Genomic DNA, 23,447 nt, shown 5'->3' with positions numbered 1-23,447 from the left:
AAAAGATAGAAAACATAAAAAGAAGCCAAAAGAAATTCTGAGCTGAAAAGTACAATAACTGAAATGAAAAATGCACTAAAGAGATTCAAAGGCATATTTGAGTAGGCATAAAAATATGCAAACTTGAAGATAGCACAGTTGAAATGATCAACTCTGAGAAACACAAAGAAAAAAAATTGAAGAAAAGTGAACAGAGCCTAAGGAGCCTGTGTAACAGCACCAAGAAGATCAATATATGCATTGTGGGAGTCATAGAGGAGAAGAGAGAGCAAAGGGGCAAAAAGAATATTAAGAAATAATAGCTGAAAACTTCCCAAATGTGTTGCAAGATTTGAATCTACAAACCCAAGAAGCTCAATGTCTCTAAGTAGGATAAATCAGAGAGACCTATACCAAAACACATTATAATCTAACTATCAACTAAAGTCAAAAAGAGAATCTTGAAAGTAACAGGAGAGAAGTGACTCATCATATACACAAGGGATCCTCATAACATTGTCAGCAGAGTTTTCATCCTTGGAAATCAGAAAAAAAGTGAGTTGATATATTCAAAGTGCTGAAAGGAAAAAACTGTCAGCCAAGAATTCTATATCCAGCAAAACTACCCTTCAAAACAGGAAAAATGAAGATATCCTAAGATAAGCAAAAACAAGGAAGTTTTACAAACCAACATCCCCAATGAATATAGATGCAAAAATCGACATCAACATATTAGCAAATTGAATCTACAGCATATTAAAAGGATTAGTCACTAGGACCTGGGGGAATTTGTCTCTTGGATCAAGGGTAGTTCAACATAAGAAAATCAACCAATGTAATCCATCACATTAATAGAATGAAGGGACAAAACAAATGATCATCTCAATTGATACAGAAAATTCATTTGACAAATCCAACAACCTTTTCTGATAAAAACTCTCAGAAACTAGAATATATATAATATTACATATATATATATGTTATATATATATAATAAAGGGCATTTATGAAAAACTCATAACAATCAATGGCAAAATAATGAAAGCTTTCCCCCAAGATCAGAAACAAGACTAGGATTCCCATTTTCACAGCTGCTATTCAACATTATACTGGAAATTCTATCCAGATCTGTTAGACAAGAAAAAGAAATAAAAGGCATCCAAATTGGAAAGGAAAAGGTAAAACTATCTCTATTCACAGTTGGCCTGGTCCTATACTTAGAAAATCCAAAATAATTGACAAGAAAACTACTAGAGCTGAAAAGCAAATTTAGCAAAGTTTCAGGGTACAAGATCAACACACAAACATCACTTGTATTCTATACATCATCAATGAACAATCCATAGAAGAAATTAAGAAAGCAATTCCATTTACAGCAGCATTGAAAGAATTAAATACTTAGGAATAAATATAACCAAGAAAGTAAAAGACTTGTGCAATGAAAACTATAAAACATTGCTGGAAGAAATTAGAGATCTAGGGAATTACATCAGCAACATGGTGGAGTGAGCTGTTCCTTTTGTCTCTTCCCCTTTGAACTACAACTAAATGGACATTCATTGACCAGTGGAGGAAGCCCACACAGCACAAAAGGATGCCTGAGAGACCCACAAAGCTATACATCTGAGTGTGGATTGACTGGCACTCCATGAAGAGGTGGCAATAGGTGAGCACTCCCTGCCCTTCCCTGGCAGCCCTGTGCACATGCATGAACACTTTCCAGCCTGGTGCAAGCACTCATAGTATCAATGTGCCACAAAGTGGGAATGTGCCCCAGGGTGACCATAGGAAGAGGCAGTGGCGGCCCTTAGCCCACTCATGATTGCTTTCCTGGCAGTGGAGGAGCCCACCATGCCCCTACGGTCCCAAGGAGTGGCCCTGGCTTGGTCCCCTCAAGGAAGCCCCACTCACTAAGCACAGCAGCCAGTGGGACAGCAAGCAGAAGTGGTGGCACATTCTATGCACCAGGGTGAGAGCATTCCTGGCCTGCACAAGCTCCCACAGAATTGCCACACCCTGAAAGTGGGAACACGCCTTGGGGAGACTGAAGGAAGAGGCAGCAGTATTCCTTCACCCACTTGTGATCGCTTTCCTGGCATTGGGAGAGCCCACCAAGCCCCTGAGGCCCCAAGGAGCAGCCCTGGCTTGGACCCCACTAAGAAGTCCCACCCACCAAGCACAGTCTACACACACACACACAAAAGCCCTCCAGGCCAGCACAAGCACCTGTAGTACCCCCAAAACTTCAAGCAGACCAGGTGCAATCAGAAACTCAGCTCCTGCTTCCCCCTAGCGGTAGCAAGTGGACTCTGCAATCTAATACAACCAAAATATGCCAACAAAAGATTAGTTCATCAAACACCATGAGAAACTACAGCAACAATTCAGACCAGAAGGAAAATGACTATTCTCCAGAAATCAGCCCTGAAGGTACAGAAATTTACAATCAAAATGTCAGAGAATTCAAAATAGCTGTCATAAAGAAACTCAATGAGTCACCAGAAAGCTCAAAAAGACAGTTCAATGAGCTCAGGAATAAAATTAATGAGAAGAAGGAATAATTCACCAAAGAGATTTAAACTATTTTTTTAAAAAGAGGCAGAAATTCTGGATATCAAGAACACAATTAGTGAAATAAAAAAATCTAGAATCCTTAAAAAAATGGGGCTTATAGTATGGAGCAAAGAATTAGTGAGTTACGAGAATAGAAATATATAAATGCTACAGGTAGAGGAGGAGAGAGAACTAAGATTTTTTTAAATGAAGAAATTCTACAAGAAATATCCAACTCAATTAGGAAAAGCATCATAAAGATTATAGGTATTCAGAGGGAGAACAGAGAAAGGAGCAGAGAGCTTGTTCAAAGAAATAATAGCTGAGAACTTCCCAAACCTGCGGAAAGAACAGGATTTGCAAATACATGAAGCTAATAGAATGCCTAATTACATCAATGCTCAAAGATCTTCTCCAAAGCATATAATAGTAAAGCTGGCAAAAGTCAACAACAAAGAAAAAATATTAAGGGCAGAAAGGCAGAAGAAAATAACCTTAAAAGGAACCCTTATCAGGCTTTCAGCAGATTTCTAAGCAAAAACCTTACAGGCTAGGAGAGAATGGGATGATATATTCAAAATACTGAAAGACAAAAACTTTCAGCTAAGAATACTCTATCCAGCAAAACTTTTCTTCAGATATGATGGAGAAATAAAAAACTTTCCCAGATAAACAAAAGCTGAGAGAGTTCACTGCCACTAGACGTCGCCTACAAGAAATGATTAAAGATGCAGTCACACCAGAAACAAAAAGGCAAAGGACTACAAAACTGTGAGCAAGAAGACAGACACAAAAAATCAGAAAACTCCAGCTATCAGAACAGGGAAGGAAATATTCAAATTATAACTTAAAAGGGTATGAAAGCATCAAAAGTAACTATAAACACTTCAACTTAGCCACAAATTCACAACACAAAACAAAATAATTTTTAACAATAACTCAGAGGGGGGAAGAAGAAAGGGATGTAACCTGCTTAGGCTAATGGAGATAAGAGACTATGAGAAAATGGATATCTCATCTATGAGATCTTTGATATACACCTCAAGGTAACTACTAAACAAAAAATCAGAGCAGAGCCACAATTAATAAAAGGAGAGAAAACCTCCTCAGAAAACCACCAAAATGAAAAGGCAGTCAGAAATACAAAGGAAGGGAAACAACAGACACATAGAACAACTGGAAAACAAGAGATAAAATGGCAGCATTCATATATCAATGATCATTCTAAATATAAATGGATTGAATTCTCCAATCAAAAGACACAGTGAAGTTGGATGGATTAAAAAAACAAGACCCAAAAATATGCTGCCTCCAGGAAACACATCTCAGCTTTAAATGCAAACATAGGCTCAGAGTGAAGGGATGGAAGGTAATGCTCCAAGCTAATGGCAAACAAAAGGAAGCAGGTGTTGCTATACTTACATCAGACAAAGCAGACTTCAAGTTTAAAAAGAAAATGAGGGGCAGTATATAATGATAAAAGGGACATTCCACCAAGAGGAATTAACAGTTATTAATATATATGCACCAAACACAGGAGCAGCAAAGTACAGAAAGCAACTATAAATAGAACTAAAGAGAGAAATTAACAGCAGCACAATAATAGTAGGGGACCTCAACACCACACTTACATCAATGGACAGATCATTCAGACAAAAAGTCAACAAGGAAATAGTAGATTTAAATGAAACACTTGATCACATGGATTTAATAGATATAGAGAGAGCATTACATCCAAAAACAACAGAATACATATTCTTCTCAAGTGCATATAGATCATTCTCAAAGATACACCATATGTTGGGAAACAAGGCAAGCCTAAATAAATTTAAGAAGAGTGAAATCATCTCAAGCATCTTTTCCAATCACAGTGCTATGAAACTAGTAATTAACTACAAGAAAAAAACTGGGAAAGTCAGAAATATGTGGAGACTAAACAAAATGCTATTGGAGAACCATTGGATCAAGGAATAAATCAAAGGAGAAATTTAAAAATATCTGAAGACAGATAAAAAATGAAAATACAACATACCAACTCTTTTTTTCCTTTCTTATTTTTTTTAATTGCAGTAACATTGGATTATAACATTAAATAACTTTTGGATGTACATTGTAATATATTTTGAATTATGTGTAGATTCATCATGTTCACCACCCAAAAACTAATTATAGTCCATCCCCTCACAACAACATACCAACTCTTAGGGGATGCAGCAAAAGCAGCCATAAGAGGAAAATTCATAGCAATGTAGGCCCACCTCAGCAAACAAAAACAAATTTCAAATAAGTAATCTTAAACTGCACCTAACAAAACTAGAAAAAGAAGAACAAACAAAGCACAAAATCAGCAGAAGGAGGGAAATAATCAAAATTGAGCTGAAATAAATGAAATAGGGACTTCAAAAAACAGTAGAAAGGGTTAATGAAATTAAGAGCTGGTTCTTTGAGACGATAAACAAAACTGACAAACTCTGGTACCACACTCACCAAGAAAAAAAGAGAGAAGCCTCAAATAAATAAAATTAGAAATGAAAGAGGAGAAATTACAATGGATACTGCAGAAATACAAAGGATTAAAAGAGAACACTATGAAAAACTATATGCCCACAAATTGGATAACCTAGAAAAATTGAATATATAAAGATCTCCTACAACTCAACAAAAAAACAAACAACCCAATTCAAAAAGAAGCAAAGGACTTGAGTAGACATTACTTCAAAGAAGATATAAAAATGGCCAATAAGCACATGAAAGGATGCTCAACATCACTAGTCATTATGGAAATGTAAATCAAAACCACAATAAGATACCACTTTACACCTACTTGGATGGCTATAACCAAAGATGGAAATTAACAAATGTTGGTGGTGATGTGAAGAAATTGGAATTCTTGCGCATTACTGGTGGGAATGTAAAATGGTGTGACCACTGTGGGAAACAGTTTGGGTGTTCCTGAAAAAGTTAAAGATAGAATTACCATATGATCTAACAATTCCACTTCTAGTATATACCCAAAATAACTCAAAGCAGGGACTCAAACAGATATTTGTACACCAATTATGCACACTAATAATGTTCATAGCATTATTCGCAACAGCCAAAAGGTGGAAAGTACTCAAGTGTCCATCAAAGATGAATAGATAAACAAAATGTGATACAAACAGACAATGGAATACTGTTCAGCCATATAAAGGAATTACATTTTGATATATGCTACAACATGGATGTACTTTGAAAATATAATGCTTATTGAAATAAGCTAGACACAGAAGGACAAATATTGTATGATTCCCACTTGCATGAAGTACCTAGAAGAGGCAAATTCATAGAGACAGAAAGAAGAATAGAGGTTACCAAGGGCTAAGGGAAGGGGTGAGGGGGAATTTTTGTTTAATGGGTAGAGAGATTATGTTGGGGATGATGAAAAAGTTTTGAGTATAGATCATGATGATGAGTACACAGTATTGTGAACGTTAATATTAATCCTACTGAATGTCCAATTAAAATGGTTTAAATGGTAAATAAATATCATGCAAATTTAAGCACAATGAGAAAAAGACCAAGAAATTAGAGACTATCAAAAATGAATAAGGTAGATTGAGAAAGTTCCTTTTTTTCAAGTTTACTATGAATCTTAATTATTATTGGGTGTCAAATTTTATCTCATGATTTTTATACATCTATACAAATGATTTCATAATCTTTGGCCTTTTTTCTGTTAATGTGGTGAATTACATTGGTTGATTTTTTAACGTAAGCCAACCTTGTATTTCTGGAATAAATCTTATTTGGTTGTAATGGATTCCATATTTTATATATTGCTACATTCAATTTGCTAGTATATTATAAGTATATTTTTATCTATGCTCAAAAGATATATTGGTCTGTAATTTTCTCTTCTTGTAATTCGTGGTGCCTAATTTTAGGATCAAAGTTATGCTGGACTCAGAAAATGAATTTTGAAGTGTACTCTTTTTTTCTACTCCTGAGAAACATAGTAGGAATAAGTACATATGTCCACTAAAAAACATGTACAAGACTGTTTATTAAAGCAGTATTCATAATGGCTAAAACTTATGGGAGTTGGAATCTCATCAATGGTGGAATGGATAAATAAATTATGACACATTCATAATGGAATGGAATATGATTCAGTCTATTGAAGTGGAATATCATACATATACAATGGAATACTATTCATCAATGAGAATGCACAAAATACAACTACATAGCATACAACCCACACACAATACTGAAGGAGAGAAAAAGACAAACACAAAAGCTTACTAACTGTATGATTGTATTTGTATAATCAAGCAGTGTGATTCACTTCATGAAAATTCATTGAGCAGCATAATTATGAGTTGTTTACTTTCTGTATGTATGTGATAGTTTAGTAAAGAATTTTCCTGAGAGCCAGTCCTGATGGCCTAGCTGTTAAAGTTCAGTGTTCTCACCACTTTGGTGGCCTGGGTTTCGTTCCCAGGCATGGAACCTACCACTCATCTGTCAGTAGCCATGCTGTGACAGTGGCTCACACAAAAGAACCAGAAGAACTTACAACTATACACAACTAAGTAGTGGGACTTCACTGGGGGGAAAGGAAGAAAAAAGGAGGGAGATTGGCAACAGATGTTAGCTTAGGATGAATCGTCCCCTGCAAAAAAAAAAAAAAAAGAATTTTCTTGAAAAATGAACAAGGCAAAATTTTTAAAAAGCAAATAAAAACTTCAGAGATGAAAATTGTAATCACTGAAATTAAAACCAAATGACTATGATATGACAGCCTAGTTTTGAATCTCCCCAAATCTCTCACTAAAACAGAACACATAGAATGGCAAAAGTGATAACTCATGGAAAACATCTATAAAAAAAATAGGTGACACAGTGTCCTCCAACCACCCTAGAATACAAATAGGTGTGCCAAAACCACTGACAGCAACAAGACTCATGCACAATCTGCAGTTGTGCTGGACATAGGCAAGGGGTGAGAAAGGGTAATTTTGATATTCCTAACAGCAATGGAGCCTAGATATTGGGAAGTTTTGGAGAGAACAATGTTTTGCATTCAAAAAGTAACCAAAACAAGCAGTAAACATATATAAAGGTGCTCAACATCATTAGTCATCTGGGAAATACAAATTAAAACTTGTAATGAGATACCATTACCCATCAAAATGACTAAAATTTTTAAATTGACCATACCAAGAGTTGGTACAGATGTGGATAAAAGGGACTCTCATTCATGTCTAGTTGGAATATAAAATACTTCTAAAGTTTTGGCAATATCTACTAATGTTAATGATACTCAAACCTCTGCCCCAACAATTCCACTCTTAGAAAAATGATTTCATATAAGCATCAGGAGGAAGGTAGAGAATGTTCAAAACAAAACTGCATGTAATAGCCCCAAACTGGAAGCTGTTTTAGTTATCTCTTGCTGCATAACAAATTACAAAAAACCTTAGTGGCCTAAAACAACAAGAAACACTTACCACAATTTCTGTGGGTTCCAAATTTAGGAGTGGCTTAGCTGGGTTGTTCTGGCTCAGGGTATCTCATGAGGATGTAGCAAAGCTGTTGGCCAGGGCTTTAGTCATCTGAAGGCTCACTGGGGCTGGAAGATATACTTCCAAGATGACTCACTCACATGGCTATTGACAGTTCTTCACCACATGGGCCTTTCCATCGGACTGCTTGAGCGTCCTCACAAGGTAATGGCTGGCTTCCTTCACTTCAAATGATCCTAGAGAGAGAAGGATAGAAACTACAATGTCTTTTATGAACTAGCCTCGTAAGTCATACTCTGTTATTTCTGCAATAACCTACTGGTTGCTCAGGTCAGCCTTGTTCATTGTGGTAGGGGACTAGAGAATTTTGTGATTACTAGGAGGTAGGGATCATTAAGGGCCATCTAAGAGGCCGGATACCACACCATATGTCCATCAAGAGTAGAGGTGTAGTCATACACTAGAAATTTTATAGTAATAAAAATAAATGAAGCTGTACACAACTACATGGATGAATCTTAAAAATATAATGAGTGAAAGAAACCAAATAAAAATAATACATACTGTATGTTTGCATTCATATGCAGTACAAAGAAGGCAAAACCAAACTATTGTAACTTATGGTTCCATACTTAGGTAATAAAACTATAAAGAATAGCAAAGAAATGTTTACCATAAAAATCAGGACAGTAGTTGTCTGTAAGGGGAAGGAAGTGAGTCTTGGTAGCGGCACATAGGTGATTTCTAGAGTGTGGATGTCAGTTACATGTTTGTTAACTTTATTATAATTCACTAAACTGTACATCTATGTTCCATACACTTCTTATGCATTTGATATATTTCACAATTTAAAATGTTTTTTGAAAATTTTACTTACTCATGGAGGCTATGTAGGGACTCATTACAAAAGAAAATCACTGTTATTGACGTATAGCTTATTTATTTTAAATATTTTAATCCAAATTAATTCCATTTGCAATAATCTTCAACTGTGTGATAATAAATATAAATGCATCCTATCAATTAGGAATGCCTACAATATTACTACTATATTTTCAAAAGGTGTAATCTCTCTTTTCTCCAGTGAATGCCTTCACATTTGTGTTTTATTTTCATGAGTTTTCTCTATCCTTTAGGGTGAAGGTTGCCTAGTCATGAGAATAGTATAGAGATCCTACTCTGCACACACACAACTGAAAAAAGAATCCACACCCAAATTTTATGAACATAGTTTCAGGACAATATTTAGAAACAGAGACTTATTGAACATTAGGATTCATGTAAGTAAGGTATAGCATCATGAGCATGTGAGCTATCAATTTTTCCATGCTTAAAAGTGATTATCAGGGGCCAGCCCCTTGGCCTAGTGGTTAAGTTTGTGGGCTCTGCTTTGGTGGCCCATGATTTCGCTGGTTCAGAACCTGGGCGCAGACACGGCACTGCTCATCAGGCCATGCTGAGGTGGCGTCCCACACAGCACAACCAGAGGCACTCACAATTAGAATATACAATTATGTACTGGGGGGGCTTTGGGGAGAAGAAGGAAAAAAAAAGTGATTATCCTACCCTCTGCAATTTTTACAACCTACGGGCAGTAAGATCATATTTCATGTAGAAGTAAATCTATTGAAATACTTAACAAAGTCACATATATTAAAAAGAATGGGCTTTGGGATTATGTCATCTTTTGTATTACCTGCACATATTCTATATTCCATTGGTGTGGATAATTAGAATGGGAATTATTTGGGAATAATATGGGGCTCTGCTCTGCTACTCACTGTCAAATCTTTTCTTTCGTAGGTAAAATGTTAAAGCAGGAGCATCAAGGAATTGTTGGCTACCACATTCCCGGCAAGGAAATTTGCTGGGGAAAGGTGATTGTAGAAATCATACCCTTCTAACATTATGTGTTAATAGAGGACTGATAGGAAGCATTGAGATTCAAGCATGTGGAATGGAAGCCTGACACTGGCAGAGGAGGAGAAACTTTGTTACTTTTTAAAGGCCCCTGTAGTTTGATTGAGACTTCTGACCCTAAATTCTATTATTCCATACCTACCAAGAGAATGGGAATGAAGAACTGCCTCCTCTTCTCTCTTTCAACCATCTTTTCCTTCTACTTTCTAACTTTCCCCTTCTGTATCTTTTGTCCCTAAGCATAAACCTGGCAGGAAATTGGGGAATGATTGGGTGGGGAAATGGTCCATATGAGGATATTGCAGTGGTAACACTACCATTTTTCTTTCTATTAAAGATGTTTAGTATTTTGGAGGAAGCTAAAGTGCTATTCAACCTAGAAGACTATTCCGTCAGTCAGATAACACTGGAACATATCTTCCTAAGCTTTGCTAATACTGATAAAACGGAAAATGAGCAAGAAATAAAGGTGGTATGAGATTTAGTTCCAACCAGGGACCCTTATGTCTTTCTTAAACTGCTGACTACAACTTGATACATAGAGGCACTTTCTCTCTCTCTCTCTCTCTCTCTCTCTCTCTCTCTCTCTCTCTGTCTTTCTCTCCCTCCCTTCCTCCCTCCCACCTACCCCCTTTGCCCTCCCCCTCCCCCGCCTCGCTGTGTGTATACACACGTTCAACCCGAAAGAAGAAAGTTTGGAGATTAAGGTAAGTGACCTGTTGTCAAGACCTGAACTATGAAGGGTCTGAGATTTTACCCTACTTGAAAGTTATCGAGTTAGCTTACCACAGTTTAATGAATACTGGCAGAAGACGTTGGAATCCTGGGTCAAAGACACTAGACTTCATTATTCACAGCAATAGCAGTAGTCAGAGATCATATTTGTGCCAGTTCCCCAATCCCTAATTCTCACAAGGCAACAAAAGAAAACCAGGTAACACCTGTACATTCAATTGTGTTATAGGAGAGGAACCCTGAGCTTATGGAAACCAAATCTTTTATAATGGGCAGTAAGTAAGCATGCCTGACCTTTGCTCTGGATGGAAACATTCTTATTATACTGAACATTAAGTAAACCTTCCCTCTGATCTGAGGGAGATATTATCTCTCTTCAAAGGCCATTTGCTCTACAATCATCCTTGCAAAAATAGTCCAAAACAAAAAGGTAGCTAGGGCTTCTCCTTGTAAGTCATTAGGAAATGCAAGTGACCCATGAAGAAAATTGTTTCCCAATAATATCTACCCCTTGTTTCCACACAATCTTGGCTTCTGGCAAATTTCCCCATGAGTATGCCACCCCATCAGCCATTCTGATTAATCTGAGATTGGGACCAAATTTATTTAATTTGTCTCACAATTTTTAAGGCTACTACCAATAGAACTCTGAGCAGCATGATGAAGCTAACCTCTAGTATTTGACCTCAACCATGCCTCCCAGGGTCTCAGATCCAATTATCTGAACAAATCCTAAAAACCATTTATGTTTACCTTAGAAAATCAAGTGACTTTGTCCTTCCATTTCTGTATTGAGCATTCCACTTGCCTGAGGCATTAATCCAGGTATAGCAGAATGTACTAATAATTACATTGACTCCACCCTGGCCTGCAAAGAGAAAGTCTAGAGAGGTTCTATCATCCTAAACCACGTTGGCCATGATATTCTGACCTGAATGCCTTCCAGAGTCAAGATGGCATTTCCTTAAACATTCAAAGATCTCTTATGACCATCTCAAAGGTCCAAGCCAGCGTTTTTTGAAGGGAAGAAAGTTAATCACTGGATTTCATACAAAAATACAATTCTGAGGGTGCACCTGGTACCCCTGGAAAGTGTTTACAATTGTTGGTCCCCCCATCCCAAATATCTCCCACATCAGTCAGAGGGCACAGGTTCACAATACTTCAAACATATTCTTCTGGACAGCTTGTAAACCTTCTGATCCTTAGTTCAATATAGATAATTGAGTCTAGCCTTTGTTTTGGGAGGGACTATCTAAGGAAAATCAGTCCAACACATCCTGTTTGTCTATGCCAACAGTCAGATGGCAGTCATCTGCCTCCATGGAAAGACAGAGCAATAGCTACAAAAATAAGGATGGAAAGACAGGTGATGACAAGAGTGCTGCATGGGAAGTGTGGGGCCATCCCCTGCTATTTCGAGTAGATTTATCTGTAAGCTTAAGGAGAATGGCTATTAAACTGCGGTCAGAGCCATCAGACAAAAGATGAAAGACCCCATAGTCAGTTAAATTTAAGGTTCATAGAACAGTTTGGGAGATTTGCAGAACATCATTTTCCTTCATGAGGAAGACTCAAGCAGTGGTTCTGAATGATGAAAGATCATTAAGGTCCTTCTTTCCCCCATTCTCCCTGGGTCCAAGACATTCCTTCCCCAGGTTTCTGAGTTGTTGCTCTCCCTCCATTACAACAAAATTGGTGTCTCCGATTCCAACTATAACTTTACCTTTATTCCAGTCATCCCCTACTTATAGCCAGACTTCTCATCTGGAAGGGTCAGGTACAAGAAGGACAAATTTTTCAATAAAAGTTTAAAAATAGAAGCCTAAAGAGACTCATAGACTAAATATGATGTGCTATCCAGGTTGAGATCCTGGAACAGAAAAAGGACACTAGGTAAAAACTTGGGAAATCTGAACAAAATATGGACTTAATAAGAATGCATCAATATTGCTTCACTAATTGTGACAAAGGTACCATACTAATACAAAATGTTAATGATAGAGGAAACTGGATGTGGAGTACATGGGAACTCTTTTTACTTTTTTGCAATTTTTCCATAAACGTATGACTGTTCTAAAATAAAAAGATTTTTAAAAATGGATCATACACCTAAATAAAACCAAAACCTATAAGGCTTGTAGAGGAAAACATAGGAGAAAATCTTTGTGACCTTGGCTTAGTTAAAGAATTCTTGGCTATGTCAACAAAACCATAATCCATAAAAGAAAAAATTGATAAATTGGAGTTCATCAAAATTAAATTTTATGCTCTACAAAAAAGCACTGTTAAGAGAATGAAAACACAAGCCATAGACTAGGAGAAAATATTTGCTATATCATATATCCAACAAAGTATCTGTATCCAGTATGCTATGATCTGAATGTGTCCTCCCAAAATTCATATGTTGAATCCTACCCCTCAAAGGTGATAGTATTAGGAGGTGGGGGTCTTTGGGAGGTGATTAGGTCATGAGGGTGGGGCCTTCATAAATGGGATGAGTGTTCTTATAAAAGAGACCCCATAGCAATCCCTTGTCCCTTTCACCAAGTGAGAACATAGCAAGAAGGCCCTGGCTATGAACCAAAAAGAGAGAGCCCTCACCCAATCATGCTGGCACCATGATCTCAGACCTCCAACCTCCAGAACTGTGAGCAGTAAATTCCTGTTAATCATAAGATTCTCAGTCTGTGGCATTTTGTTATATCAGCCTGACAGACTAAGACACAGCATATATATATATATATATATATATATATACATATATATATATATATATATCTCAAAACACAACAATGAAAAAAAACCAACCCCATTTAAAAAATGGGCAAAAGACTTGAACAGGCACTTCACCAAAGAAGATATACAGATGGCAAGTAAGCACATGCAAAGATGTTCAACATCATTAGTCATTGGGAAAATGCAAATCAAAATCACAATGAGATATCACTACATACCGATTAGAACAGCTAAAATAAAAATAACAGTACCAAGTGTTGGTGAGGATGTGGAACAACTGGAATTGTCATACATTGTTGGTGAAAATGCAAAATGACCCAGCTCACTTTGGAAAACAGTTTGACAGTTTCTTATAAAGGTAAGTGTATGTTTCTGCAATTCTACTCCTAGGTTTTAACTCAAACAAAACCTATGTTCACAGAAAAGCCAGTGTGCAAATCTTTAAAGTGACTTTTTTCATAATTGCCAAAAACTGAAAACAATCAAAATGTCCTTCAACTGGTTAATGGATAAAGAATTGGTAAATATATCCAGACAATAGAATACTACTCAGCAATAAAAAGAAATAAACAATTGATACACTCAATAAAATGGATGACTCTTAAAGGCATCAATTTTGCATCATGTTGGGTAAAACAAACCAGATTTAAAAGGCTACTGATTCTGTTTGCACAACATTCTGAAGAAGCAAAACTTTAGGGAGAGAAAACAGATCAGTGATTGCTAGGATCTAGAAACAGGAGGATGGGTTGACTACAAAGGAGCAGCACATGGGAATTTTGGGGGTGATGCAACTGTTCTATATCTTGATTGTGGTGATAGTTATATGAATGCATATATTTTTTAAAACTCAAAATAATTGTACACCAAAAAAGGTTGAATTTTACAGTATGTAAGTTAGATGTCAACTTTTTTAATCCTAAGAAAAATTGCTTATGTCTAGAAACTATAAGTAAATAAATAGGCCAAGAAAAAATAGAAAACTTGAACTGATGAATAACCATTTTTTTAAACATGGGAATGTTAATCAAAACTCATCCTACCCCAGTCCCCAAGAAAAGACCCAGATGAGTTTTAACTACTTTCAAGGAATCTCTATTTTTTACAAATTGTTCCAGAAAATATAAGAACTGCAAAATCTGTCAAACTCATTTTATGAGAGCATATAACCTTTATACCAAAACTGGGTAAGAATAATTCAAGAAAAACAATTTTAATTCTTAGTTTAGTTTCACTTATGAACATAGATTTGGACAGATAGCTTTCTAAACCTTCCATGTAACATTATCCCGGTATTTCATTTTATTACACTCCTGGGTTAGTTCCAGTTTTTCTGGTATGCCATATCTTCCTGTTTCTTGGTTTTCATTGTCTTTTTGCTAGAGTAAAACCACAAGTAACTTTCTAGACAAGAGGGGAAAGTAAAGTTTCTGAGTAATTGCCTGACTGAAAATGTTTCTTTTTCCTTCACACTGGAGGGACAAAGTGTCCAGGTATAGAATTCTACTATGAATAGTGCATTTTCCCAGAACATTGAAGACATTGTTCCACTGTCCCCTAGCACTCAGGGTTGCTAATTAGCATTCCTTTGTAAAATAGGCCCCACCCTAAACAAACACACCCAGCTCTCTCCTCCTCCCAAGATTTTTTCTCTTTATCCTTGGGGTTCATGCATTTCATGAAGATGAGTCTTGGCATAGGTCTTCTTTAATTCATCCTGTTACCCAACAGACTCTTTCAATCTCAAGTCTTTCTTGGACTTTGGGGAAATGTCTTCCATTATTTATTTAATAATTGCTCCCCTCCATCATCCCTATTCTCTCCTTCTACATTTACTTTTATTCAAACGTGAGTTCTCCTACATTAGTAAATTGAAATCCCTTATATTTTCTCCCATATTTCTTTTCTCTTTTTATATATTCTCAGATAGTATCTTCATTTTGTCTTCCAGCCCTTATCTTGATTTTGTTTCTGGTAAGCAATGGTATTTTTCATTTCAGAGGGTCCTTGCCCACCCTAATGGCTCCTTTTTAAAAAGCATCCTGTGGTTGTATGCATTGTGGTCTTTTCTAATGCCTGAGGATTCTACACTTGGAGCTGCCTGGGTGCTGCACCCTACCTGACTGGCACAACTATTCCAGATACTTTCAGTTTTCCCTATATTTTTAAGATCTCCAAATCACATGCCAACTCCAAGCCCTAAGCCTCTCAAGGATTCCACTGAGAAGATCTGCAACCAGATCTAGTGTATCCCCTCTTGCATGCATGGTAGGAAGCTGATTTCTCTTGTTTTCATTTGTCAACATGTAACTGAGCAAGTCTAAAGCCAATCAATTGCAAGAGGTTCACTGGGGGAAAGGGATTTATTCGATTAGCCAGCGAAATCAGAAGATGGCAGACACATGTCCCAAAGACCATCTTAAACAAGCACATAATCTTGAGACACTTATACAGGGACTAGTAGGCTATCAAGGAGGGGATCAAGAATGTTGACCATCTGGCATCAGTGACTAGAGATGCCACACCAGGTCTTTCAGTTGTCATCAATGATGGATGTCAACACAGATGTTCTCTGAGGAGGTCATCATGTCCTAAGAAACTCAAAAGAACAAAGTTATCATCTATCACTATTGAGAGATACACGTGTCAACCAGGAATTATTTCCCAGAGGGTAGCTATTTATCTCCTAGGCTATATGCAAGGTAAAACATATACAGCTTGGGTGAGTTAGTCAGAGGTTATTCTAAGTTACAACATAGCTTCCCTCACGTCAACTTTGCTTTAGGCCAGTATCAAATACATTTCCATCTGCTCTCCAACTTCCAGTCTTTCATATCGTTCATCCACTGATTGATACCACCCCTGATATCAGCTCCCCTACATTAAACCGAGCAAATATGGGGTTAAAACCAAAAGCACTCATCCCCTTTCCCTGCTTACTGCTAGGCTTGCTGGCACCAGCATCCACTATCCACCACCGAGGCAGACAACCAAGGACACCCACCTGCAGATTCCCTTCTCTCTCAGCCTCCTCCCTGCAAACAGACTCACAAGGGCAAAGGCAGGCTGGTGGGAAAGCACCAACTAGCAAGGCCATGGGCTCCCCCTGCCTACAAGCAGCCACATTCCTCACAACCTTTAAAACACCTAGCTTCCCATTTTCAGGGAGATTAGAGGAATTTGAGAGTTCACTCTTGTCTCCCAGCTGGCATCACCCAAAATAAAAACCCTTTCCTTGCCATAAGCCTGGTGTTCCAGTTTTTATTTGGCCCCTCTTGTGTGGCGGGTAAGTAAGGAGCCTATCTTTCTAGCCAGTAACATGATGACCCCTGCCATTTTTCTCTTTCGTTAGAGGTTTATTTCCATTCCATTCATTTTACGGAAGAGAGACACTATGCCCTCCTGAATCCAAAGACCCAAGCTAGAGATGAAAAAACAACATACACAAAAACTAACAATCTCCAAAGTATGTGACGGCAATAAACCTAAGAGCATAAATTAAGGAGCAGTGGGTGGGTAATGCTAACTCGTGTACAGGGATGAAGAGGGAATAGTGGTGCCTGGGGGAGGTTGAGGCGTTGAGCAACACTGCCAGGGTGTGATGGGAAGAGAACTTGTCAAAGGAAATAGAGAACAGGTAAGCAGAGGAGGCAGACAAAAAGGGCGGGAGACTGAGGGTGTGGGGCGCTCACACACGGATGAGGATAGTTGAGGATAAGCAGGAGGGAGTTGGGGGGGTTGGGTGATAAGGGGCTGAGAGGAGCGCACGTGCGGAAACGGCTGTCATGGGGTGGGACGCAAGCGCCTAGGGCTGAAGGAGTTAGAAAAAATATTAGTGATGCGGGGTCGGTGAGCCGAGGAGTCGAAAGAAAGATTTCTTAGACTCTTAAGATCTGGCAGTAGTGCTCTTTTATTTAGAGAATAGTATAGAATAGCATGCGGACAGGACCCATGGGCAGTCAGGCTGCTACGTGGGGACAGGGCCCATGGGCAGGAGGAGCCATTGCTGCTGCTGCTGCTTCTGCTGCTGCCTCTGCTGCCCCCGCTGGCATGGGGACAGGACCCATGGGCAGGCAGAGCTGGTGCATGGGGACAGGACCCACAGGCAGTCAGAGTTCCTGCTGCTGCTGCTTCTGCTGCAAAGTTGGGTGGAGAGTAAGGCTAAACTTAAGGCATGGGTATGTGAGTTATCTCTTTACGAGACAAAGAAAAAAAGTTAAAATGGTACCAGTGCCGGTAGGGTCCGGCCATTGGGCGGTCCCACAACTTTTAGATAAGAATCAAACCGGATTGAGTAAATGGCAGAAGTCACCGCTCAAATATTAGCTTCAACTAAAGACAAAGGAGGATTTTGGGGTGGGGGGTCAGTTACATGAGGTTGCCAGACAGTAAACAACTTAAGTTCTTGCCTTCCCCATTAAGAGTTTCCAGAGATAAGGCCATCCCCCCTTCCTCCTGGCGCAGAGAGGGAGGCATGGAGATTTCCTTCACAAATGCAACTGTCTCTGATCAAAGGGCAAGCAAATTCCACTTCTCGGAGCCTGCTTCTTATCTGTAGTTTTAAAATTAACCAGCCTAAAAATCCTCATCATTAGGACCTAACTGCTTCTTATATCTACAGGTCTCCCTGTTTCAGCCTCACCTCGCAGAAGTACCAAGTACAATCAATTTCTGAGCCTTTGAGAACTGTCTTTAGCGCAAATCAGTTTTCCGGTTTAGCATTCAACTTTCTCCAGATGCTAAATAAATTCCTCTTCTCTCCTTTTACGGAGCGCACGCACTGGGGACTGAGGAGGCGGAGCAAACGCTAAGGGTCGGGACGCACTTGCCGGGCCTGAGGAGCAGAGCGCACGCGCACTGGGCTCTCAGGGGGTGGGACGCACGCGCAGGGCATTGCGGGGGGGGCGGGGCGGGGGCGCGCCGGGGATTGAGGAGGGTGAGTACAGGCGCCGGGAGCTGCCGGGCGGCTGGCGCGTGGCGGTCTCCGGACAGCCAGCGCCGGGCTGGGTCTTGATTGACGCCTGTGCCGTAGCAGGGAGGAGACTTGGGCTGGTTTCGCCGTTAGGTAAAGGCGTTGCGGGCTGGGAGTGTTGGATGCTGCTCCCGGGCGGTGGCGGTTGTGGCACCGAGGGAGGCGTGAGCGCCTCGTCAAGTTCTTTGGGCAAGACTGCTGCTGCGGTGGTCGCGGAGGAGAGGAGCAGTCGGGCGACAGTCGGCGGACTCTTCGGCTGCAGCTCCTCCCACCCATCCATCGCGTCCTCTCCCCCTTGGGGCACACAGCCCCATCCCCGCCCTGCTGAAGGCCCGAGGTCTAAAGTGGTGTGCAAAAGTTGTGGCTTTGTAAAAGTTCTGGAACGTTTAGGTTGATTTTTGGAATGCTAAGGAAAATTTTAAATAACCCTTTTCCATTTACCCAGTACAGGACTGAAGTGATTTTGTGTCGTATAATTTGATTTCTACATGAAATTATACCGTGTATGTATTGTTTCAGTGTTAAAATATAGTTTGTTGGTGCAGTAACTACAAAATAAGTAATTTTATTTTAAACATGTTTAAAATTGAATTTTAAAATGTTTTAAGACTTTAAGGAATCTGGCAGCCTTTAGTTTTTTCCTACTTTTTAGATGCTTTTTGAAAGCCACCATTTTTACTAAAAGACAGATTTTTAATAGTTTCTGAATTAAGCATCTTAAGTATCAAATAGAGAATAAAACCTGTTTGAGAGCCTTACCGTCTTTGTACCTCTAGGACCTAGCATTGTGCCTGGCACATTGTAGACATGTAACAAATGTTTGCAGAATGGGGGGATGGCAGTTTTAAATGGACAGACCAGTTAAATGAAGCCATTTAAACTCATCGTGCCCACTATATCATCTTTAGGACCTGTAGTAGTCAGACTTGCATAGAGAGTTATCTTTAAATACGCCTGTCCAAATTGCACCCCAAGAGCTTCTCTTTCTTGAGATCTGCAGTGGGACCTCAGAATCTGTATTTTTACCAGCCAGGTGATTCTTCTGCACAGCCAAAAGAAAGGATTTATCCCAGAGAAACTGGGATCTCAAGGCTGTATGACCAAAGTTGACCAACCAAGCTTCGAGAATTAGGCTAGCAATGAGAATTTTGTGCACTAAAGCATGGCCAGCCTTTCTCAAGTGCTCTCTGCATGTCAGCTTAATTTCTTCTACATTTAGTCTTTTCTCCCATAGTGGGATGTCGCTGCTGCTGGCTTACAGACTCACATCATCACATTTTACCATCAGAGAGAAGTTCACCCCACTCAAATTAGAAAATGCCTAGGATTCTGACTGACTTTGCTGAGGTCATGAATACACCTACCATTCAATCTGGCACTGGTGGTGGTGGTGGTGGGAGGGTAGAATCTTTTGTAGATACAGTGACTGTTGCATCCTGGATTCCCCAGGACAGCTCTGGTCTGTAGCTCTTGTCCTGACATTTAACAACATGAGTTTGACTGATATTTAAAAGCTTACTAACAAGACTGTGGGCCAAGAAAAAGCTGTTAAGGCACAAGCTAGTTTAGACAAGCTGACAAAATCTTTTCAAATTCCCTTTCCTAACTTTCTCAATTCCATTAATGGTTCCCCAAGTTCAGATCCATGTGGCTGTTTTTTAATCATTCATTTCCCCAGACTGACACTAAATTTTGCCAAGTTTTGGTATAATCTAGTTAAGGGCCTATATGCTTCTGAGTAGTTTAGGTCAAGGATCCAATATTTTTTCTATGGAGGGGACTGCTTTGAATTTGCCTGAAGTTTTATGATTATTGGGGTGAGTGAAAGAGTGAATGTGGCAACAAAGTTATAGTGGGGGCAACTGCTGTGAATTTCTTGAAGCTTGAAATAAGTGGTTGGAGGATGTAACATTAACAGTTGCCTAAGTAAGCCATTGAAATCTTCAAAGCTCCTGAGCAGCCACCGCCAACCTATTAAAGACAAGTTTGGGACTTAGTCTGCCTGAATGGAGTTAGCAAAGCACCTACTTCTCAAGGTCCCAAGGTCCTCATCCTTTTCTTCTAGTAGTTTAGCTTACCACACAGTCCATGATTTGAATTGATTCCATTCACTCATCGTATTCATTGAGCATCTGCTTTGTTTCAGAAGACACGATAGGCATTCAAGGATGAATGTCATCATTCAATGATGAATAAAACAAGCATGATCCAATGGAGTTATCATTCTAGTGGAGGGGGAAGTGGATAGACAAATAAGGTATTATTACTAGTAATTACTACAAGTAATTGTAATTACTAATTATTGCTAATTGTGTGTTACTAATTAAGATAAATGCTATGAATGGAGAAAAACAAGCATGCTAAGAGGAAAACTATCAAAAAAATGCCTCTGGAAAGGTAGCATTTAAACCAAGAACTAAAGGATGAGAAGATAGCGGCCAGCTAGCAGAGGTTGGGGTGAAGAATGCCTTCCAACTGGAGAGAGTATCATTTCTTCAGCCACTGAGGCTGGAAAAAGATCCATGTGTTTAGATAATCTGGGAAAGTTGGAAAGGTGGGCAGAGGCTCTGTAGGCCTTGATAAGGAGTTTGGATTTTTTAAGACTAATTGTATAATACCTTCAACAAACATTTAGTGGGAACCTGTTGTTAATTGTGCCAAATTTAATGGTAATCTCACATTAGATTATCAACTGGTCCTTATTAACCTCTGAGAGGAAGTGTAATGCAGTGGTAGGGACAAGAGCCAAATTTTATGGGGTTAAATAATAGTTGGATAATGATAAAAATGAAAGAGTAAATGTAGTCATTTTACCCTACTTAACTAGCCTAAAAGAGGTATAACTCTTTTAAAAGCTTTTTTATTGCATTCCCTATTTACATTATATTTTCAGATCTGAGAGCTACATAATTTAGATACCTCATATAAGTGGAATCATACAGTATTTTTTGTATGACTGGCTTATTTCACTGAGTATAATGTCCTCAAGGTTCATCCATGTTGTAGCATGTCTCAGAATTTCTTTCCTTTTTGAGGCTGAATGATATTCCATTGTACCTAAATACCACATTTTGTTTATCCATTCATCCATCAGCAGACGCTTGGGTTGCATCCACCTCTTGGCTGTTGTGACTAATGCTCCTGTGAACATGGGTATGTAAATATCTCTTCAAGATGCTGCTTTTAGTTCTTTGGGTTATATACCCAGAAGTGGGACTGCTGGATTGTATGATAGTTCTATTTTTAATTTTTGGAGGAGCCTCCATACTGTTTTCCATAGTGGCTGCACCATTTTACATTCCCACTAACATTGCACAAGGGTGGAACCCAATGATTTAAGGGATGCATTCTTACTAGAATGTTACCTACTACTTTTAATGTAAACTAGAGAAAGATTTCTTCCCTTCAGGAACAGTAAAGGGAAGCCAAAAAATTAATTGCAGGGGAAAAAAACACAATCAAAGATAAGTGAGAGAAGCACCTTTTTGCCTTGATACTTTTCCCTGGTGCAAATAGAGGGACACAAAACTGATCTGCACCTCCTTCCAACAGTTCTCCTGTTGCTATCCCTGTGCATTTTTATGGAACACAGAAAATAGGGATGTATAAGATAAATCTGCAAGCAACATTTATATGTTTTTTTTAATTAGGAGCTTTGAATTATTCCCTCTTTTGAATTGACTCTAGCCTTTGCTTTGGTTTGAAAACTACATGTGCCAGGAAATAACCCTCGTTCCACCTTATCCCTCACAAAAAAAGTGTCTCTTTCCCTTTTTCAGGCAGCTCCCTAAAGCATGAGCACCAAGGGATGGTCCATTACCACATGCCTAGCAAGGACCTTATGTGAGGAAAGGTGAGTGTGGTACCAGGCCCTCCTAAAATCATAGAAGGTGTTTGACTTGAGAGTTGGTGGATAATTTAAAACATTCAAATTCAGGCATTTGAGAGATTTCAGTCAAACTTGGCTCCATCAGTGACCATTTCTAGTCTGGAATCTGTTCTTCCCTTTCTTGGATACCTTGTAAAGCCAGTACAGTTTCTCCTTAGCTCTCACCATAGTAGTTTACATGTCTCAGCCTTAAATTGTTTTGGCCTCTTAGGAGTTATTTGTAATTTGAGGGCATAGATAGATGAGTGCTGTATCAGCAGGTGTGAGGTTTAAAATTCGCAGTATCCTGGGAAGCTGACATTAACAGAGGTAGATGGGCAAAACTTTTCCTCTCTAACTGGGATTTATTAGCTTAATAGGGAGTCTCCAGGTCCATCCAAGGTGAGAATAAACAGAGCCTTCTTCCCTCTTCTTCTCTCCATTAATCCAGTATTTTTCCCCACCTGCCCCTTTGAGGGCCTTTAATAACAGTGATTTCTTCTGCTGTCCTGAAGGTATTTAGTATCTTGGAGTCAATCAAAGATGAACATGGATGAGATTATTCTATTAGTCAGATCACACTGGAGCAAGTATTCCTGAGTTTAGGCCAAACAGAAATCAAAAAACTAAACCAAAGTTATGAAGATAATTGAACAGTGGTTCCAACTACCATCTCACCCCTCCTGCCCAGTGTTACCTATAACTGATAACATAGCGACAGCATCTCTAGATGTGTGTGCATATGTGTCTTTAGTGTGTGTGTGTGTGTGTGTGTGTGTTAGTAAAAAGTGTTCCCTGGGAATAAAACAAATCATTATTTTTAAAGAAGTTTCCTAATAAGTTTATCTTCCATTGTGAGGACTACAGCAAGGACCTATGTGTACAAAAAGCCCTTCAGATGTGTGAGAGACATAAAGGAGCTGAGATCTTTCAGCAACATCTCTCTAATTTTTATCCCAGAGCCAGCTCCGATGACAGGAAGAAAAAAAAGAAACCTCTGATTTCTGAGGGACAAATACATCAGGTGATCAAAGTCTCTATCATGAGGGACAGCATTTGGAAGTTTAGTATAAGAGCAAAAACAGGGATATTGCTCGCAGAGGACCAAGGCATCTTTATTAAGTTTTCTGGGAGATTGTGATGCACTGTTTTCTTATGGTTAGGGTGACTA

The 23,447-nt window shown here is 38.9% G+C and overlaps 2 protein-coding genes across 20 annotated transcripts in view; both read left to right on the top strand.

The window, feature by feature from the left end:
• The window catches only part of LOC106841718 (phospholipid-transporting ATPase ABCA3-like), a 217,997-nt gene extending 207,552 nt beyond the window's left edge, over positions 1-10,445 (top strand). For all 6 annotated transcript variants that reach the window (XM_070484798.1, XM_070484796.1, XM_070484795.1 and 3 more), the window contains 2 exons: positions 9,846-9,919; positions 10,300-10,445. In XM_070484798.1, the coding sequence (XP_070340899.1) occupies positions 9,846-9,919; positions 10,300-10,440 (215 nt within the window). In that variant the 3' untranslated portion in view covers positions 10,441-10,445. The remainder of the gene's footprint in view (positions 1-9,845; positions 9,920-10,299) is intronic.
• Positions 10,446-18,328: 7,883 nt separating this feature from the next.
• UQCRC2 (ubiquinol-cytochrome c reductase core protein 2) overlaps positions 18,329-23,447 on the top strand; it is a 33,706-nt gene continuing 28,587 nt past the window's right edge. The window contains exons 1-4 of one of the 14 annotated variants that reach the window (XM_070484779.1): positions 18,329-18,372; positions 20,555-20,665; positions 21,503-21,561; positions 22,188-22,261. The gene's annotated coding sequence lies outside the window, so the exon portion shown is untranslated. The other 13 variants (XM_070484781.1, XM_014857902.3, XM_070484783.1 and 10 more) reach the window with 13 other exon arrangements.

Source organism: Equus asinus, chromosome 14, assembly GCF_041296235.1.
Source record: "Equus asinus isolate D_3611 breed Donkey chromosome 14, EquAss-T2T_v2, whole genome shotgun sequence".
NCBI classification, from domain to species: Eukaryota; Metazoa; Chordata; class Mammalia; order Perissodactyla; family Equidae; genus Equus; species Equus asinus.
Note: the sequence above shows the minus strand (reverse complement) of the source record. Positions and strands in the feature narration are given on the sequence as shown.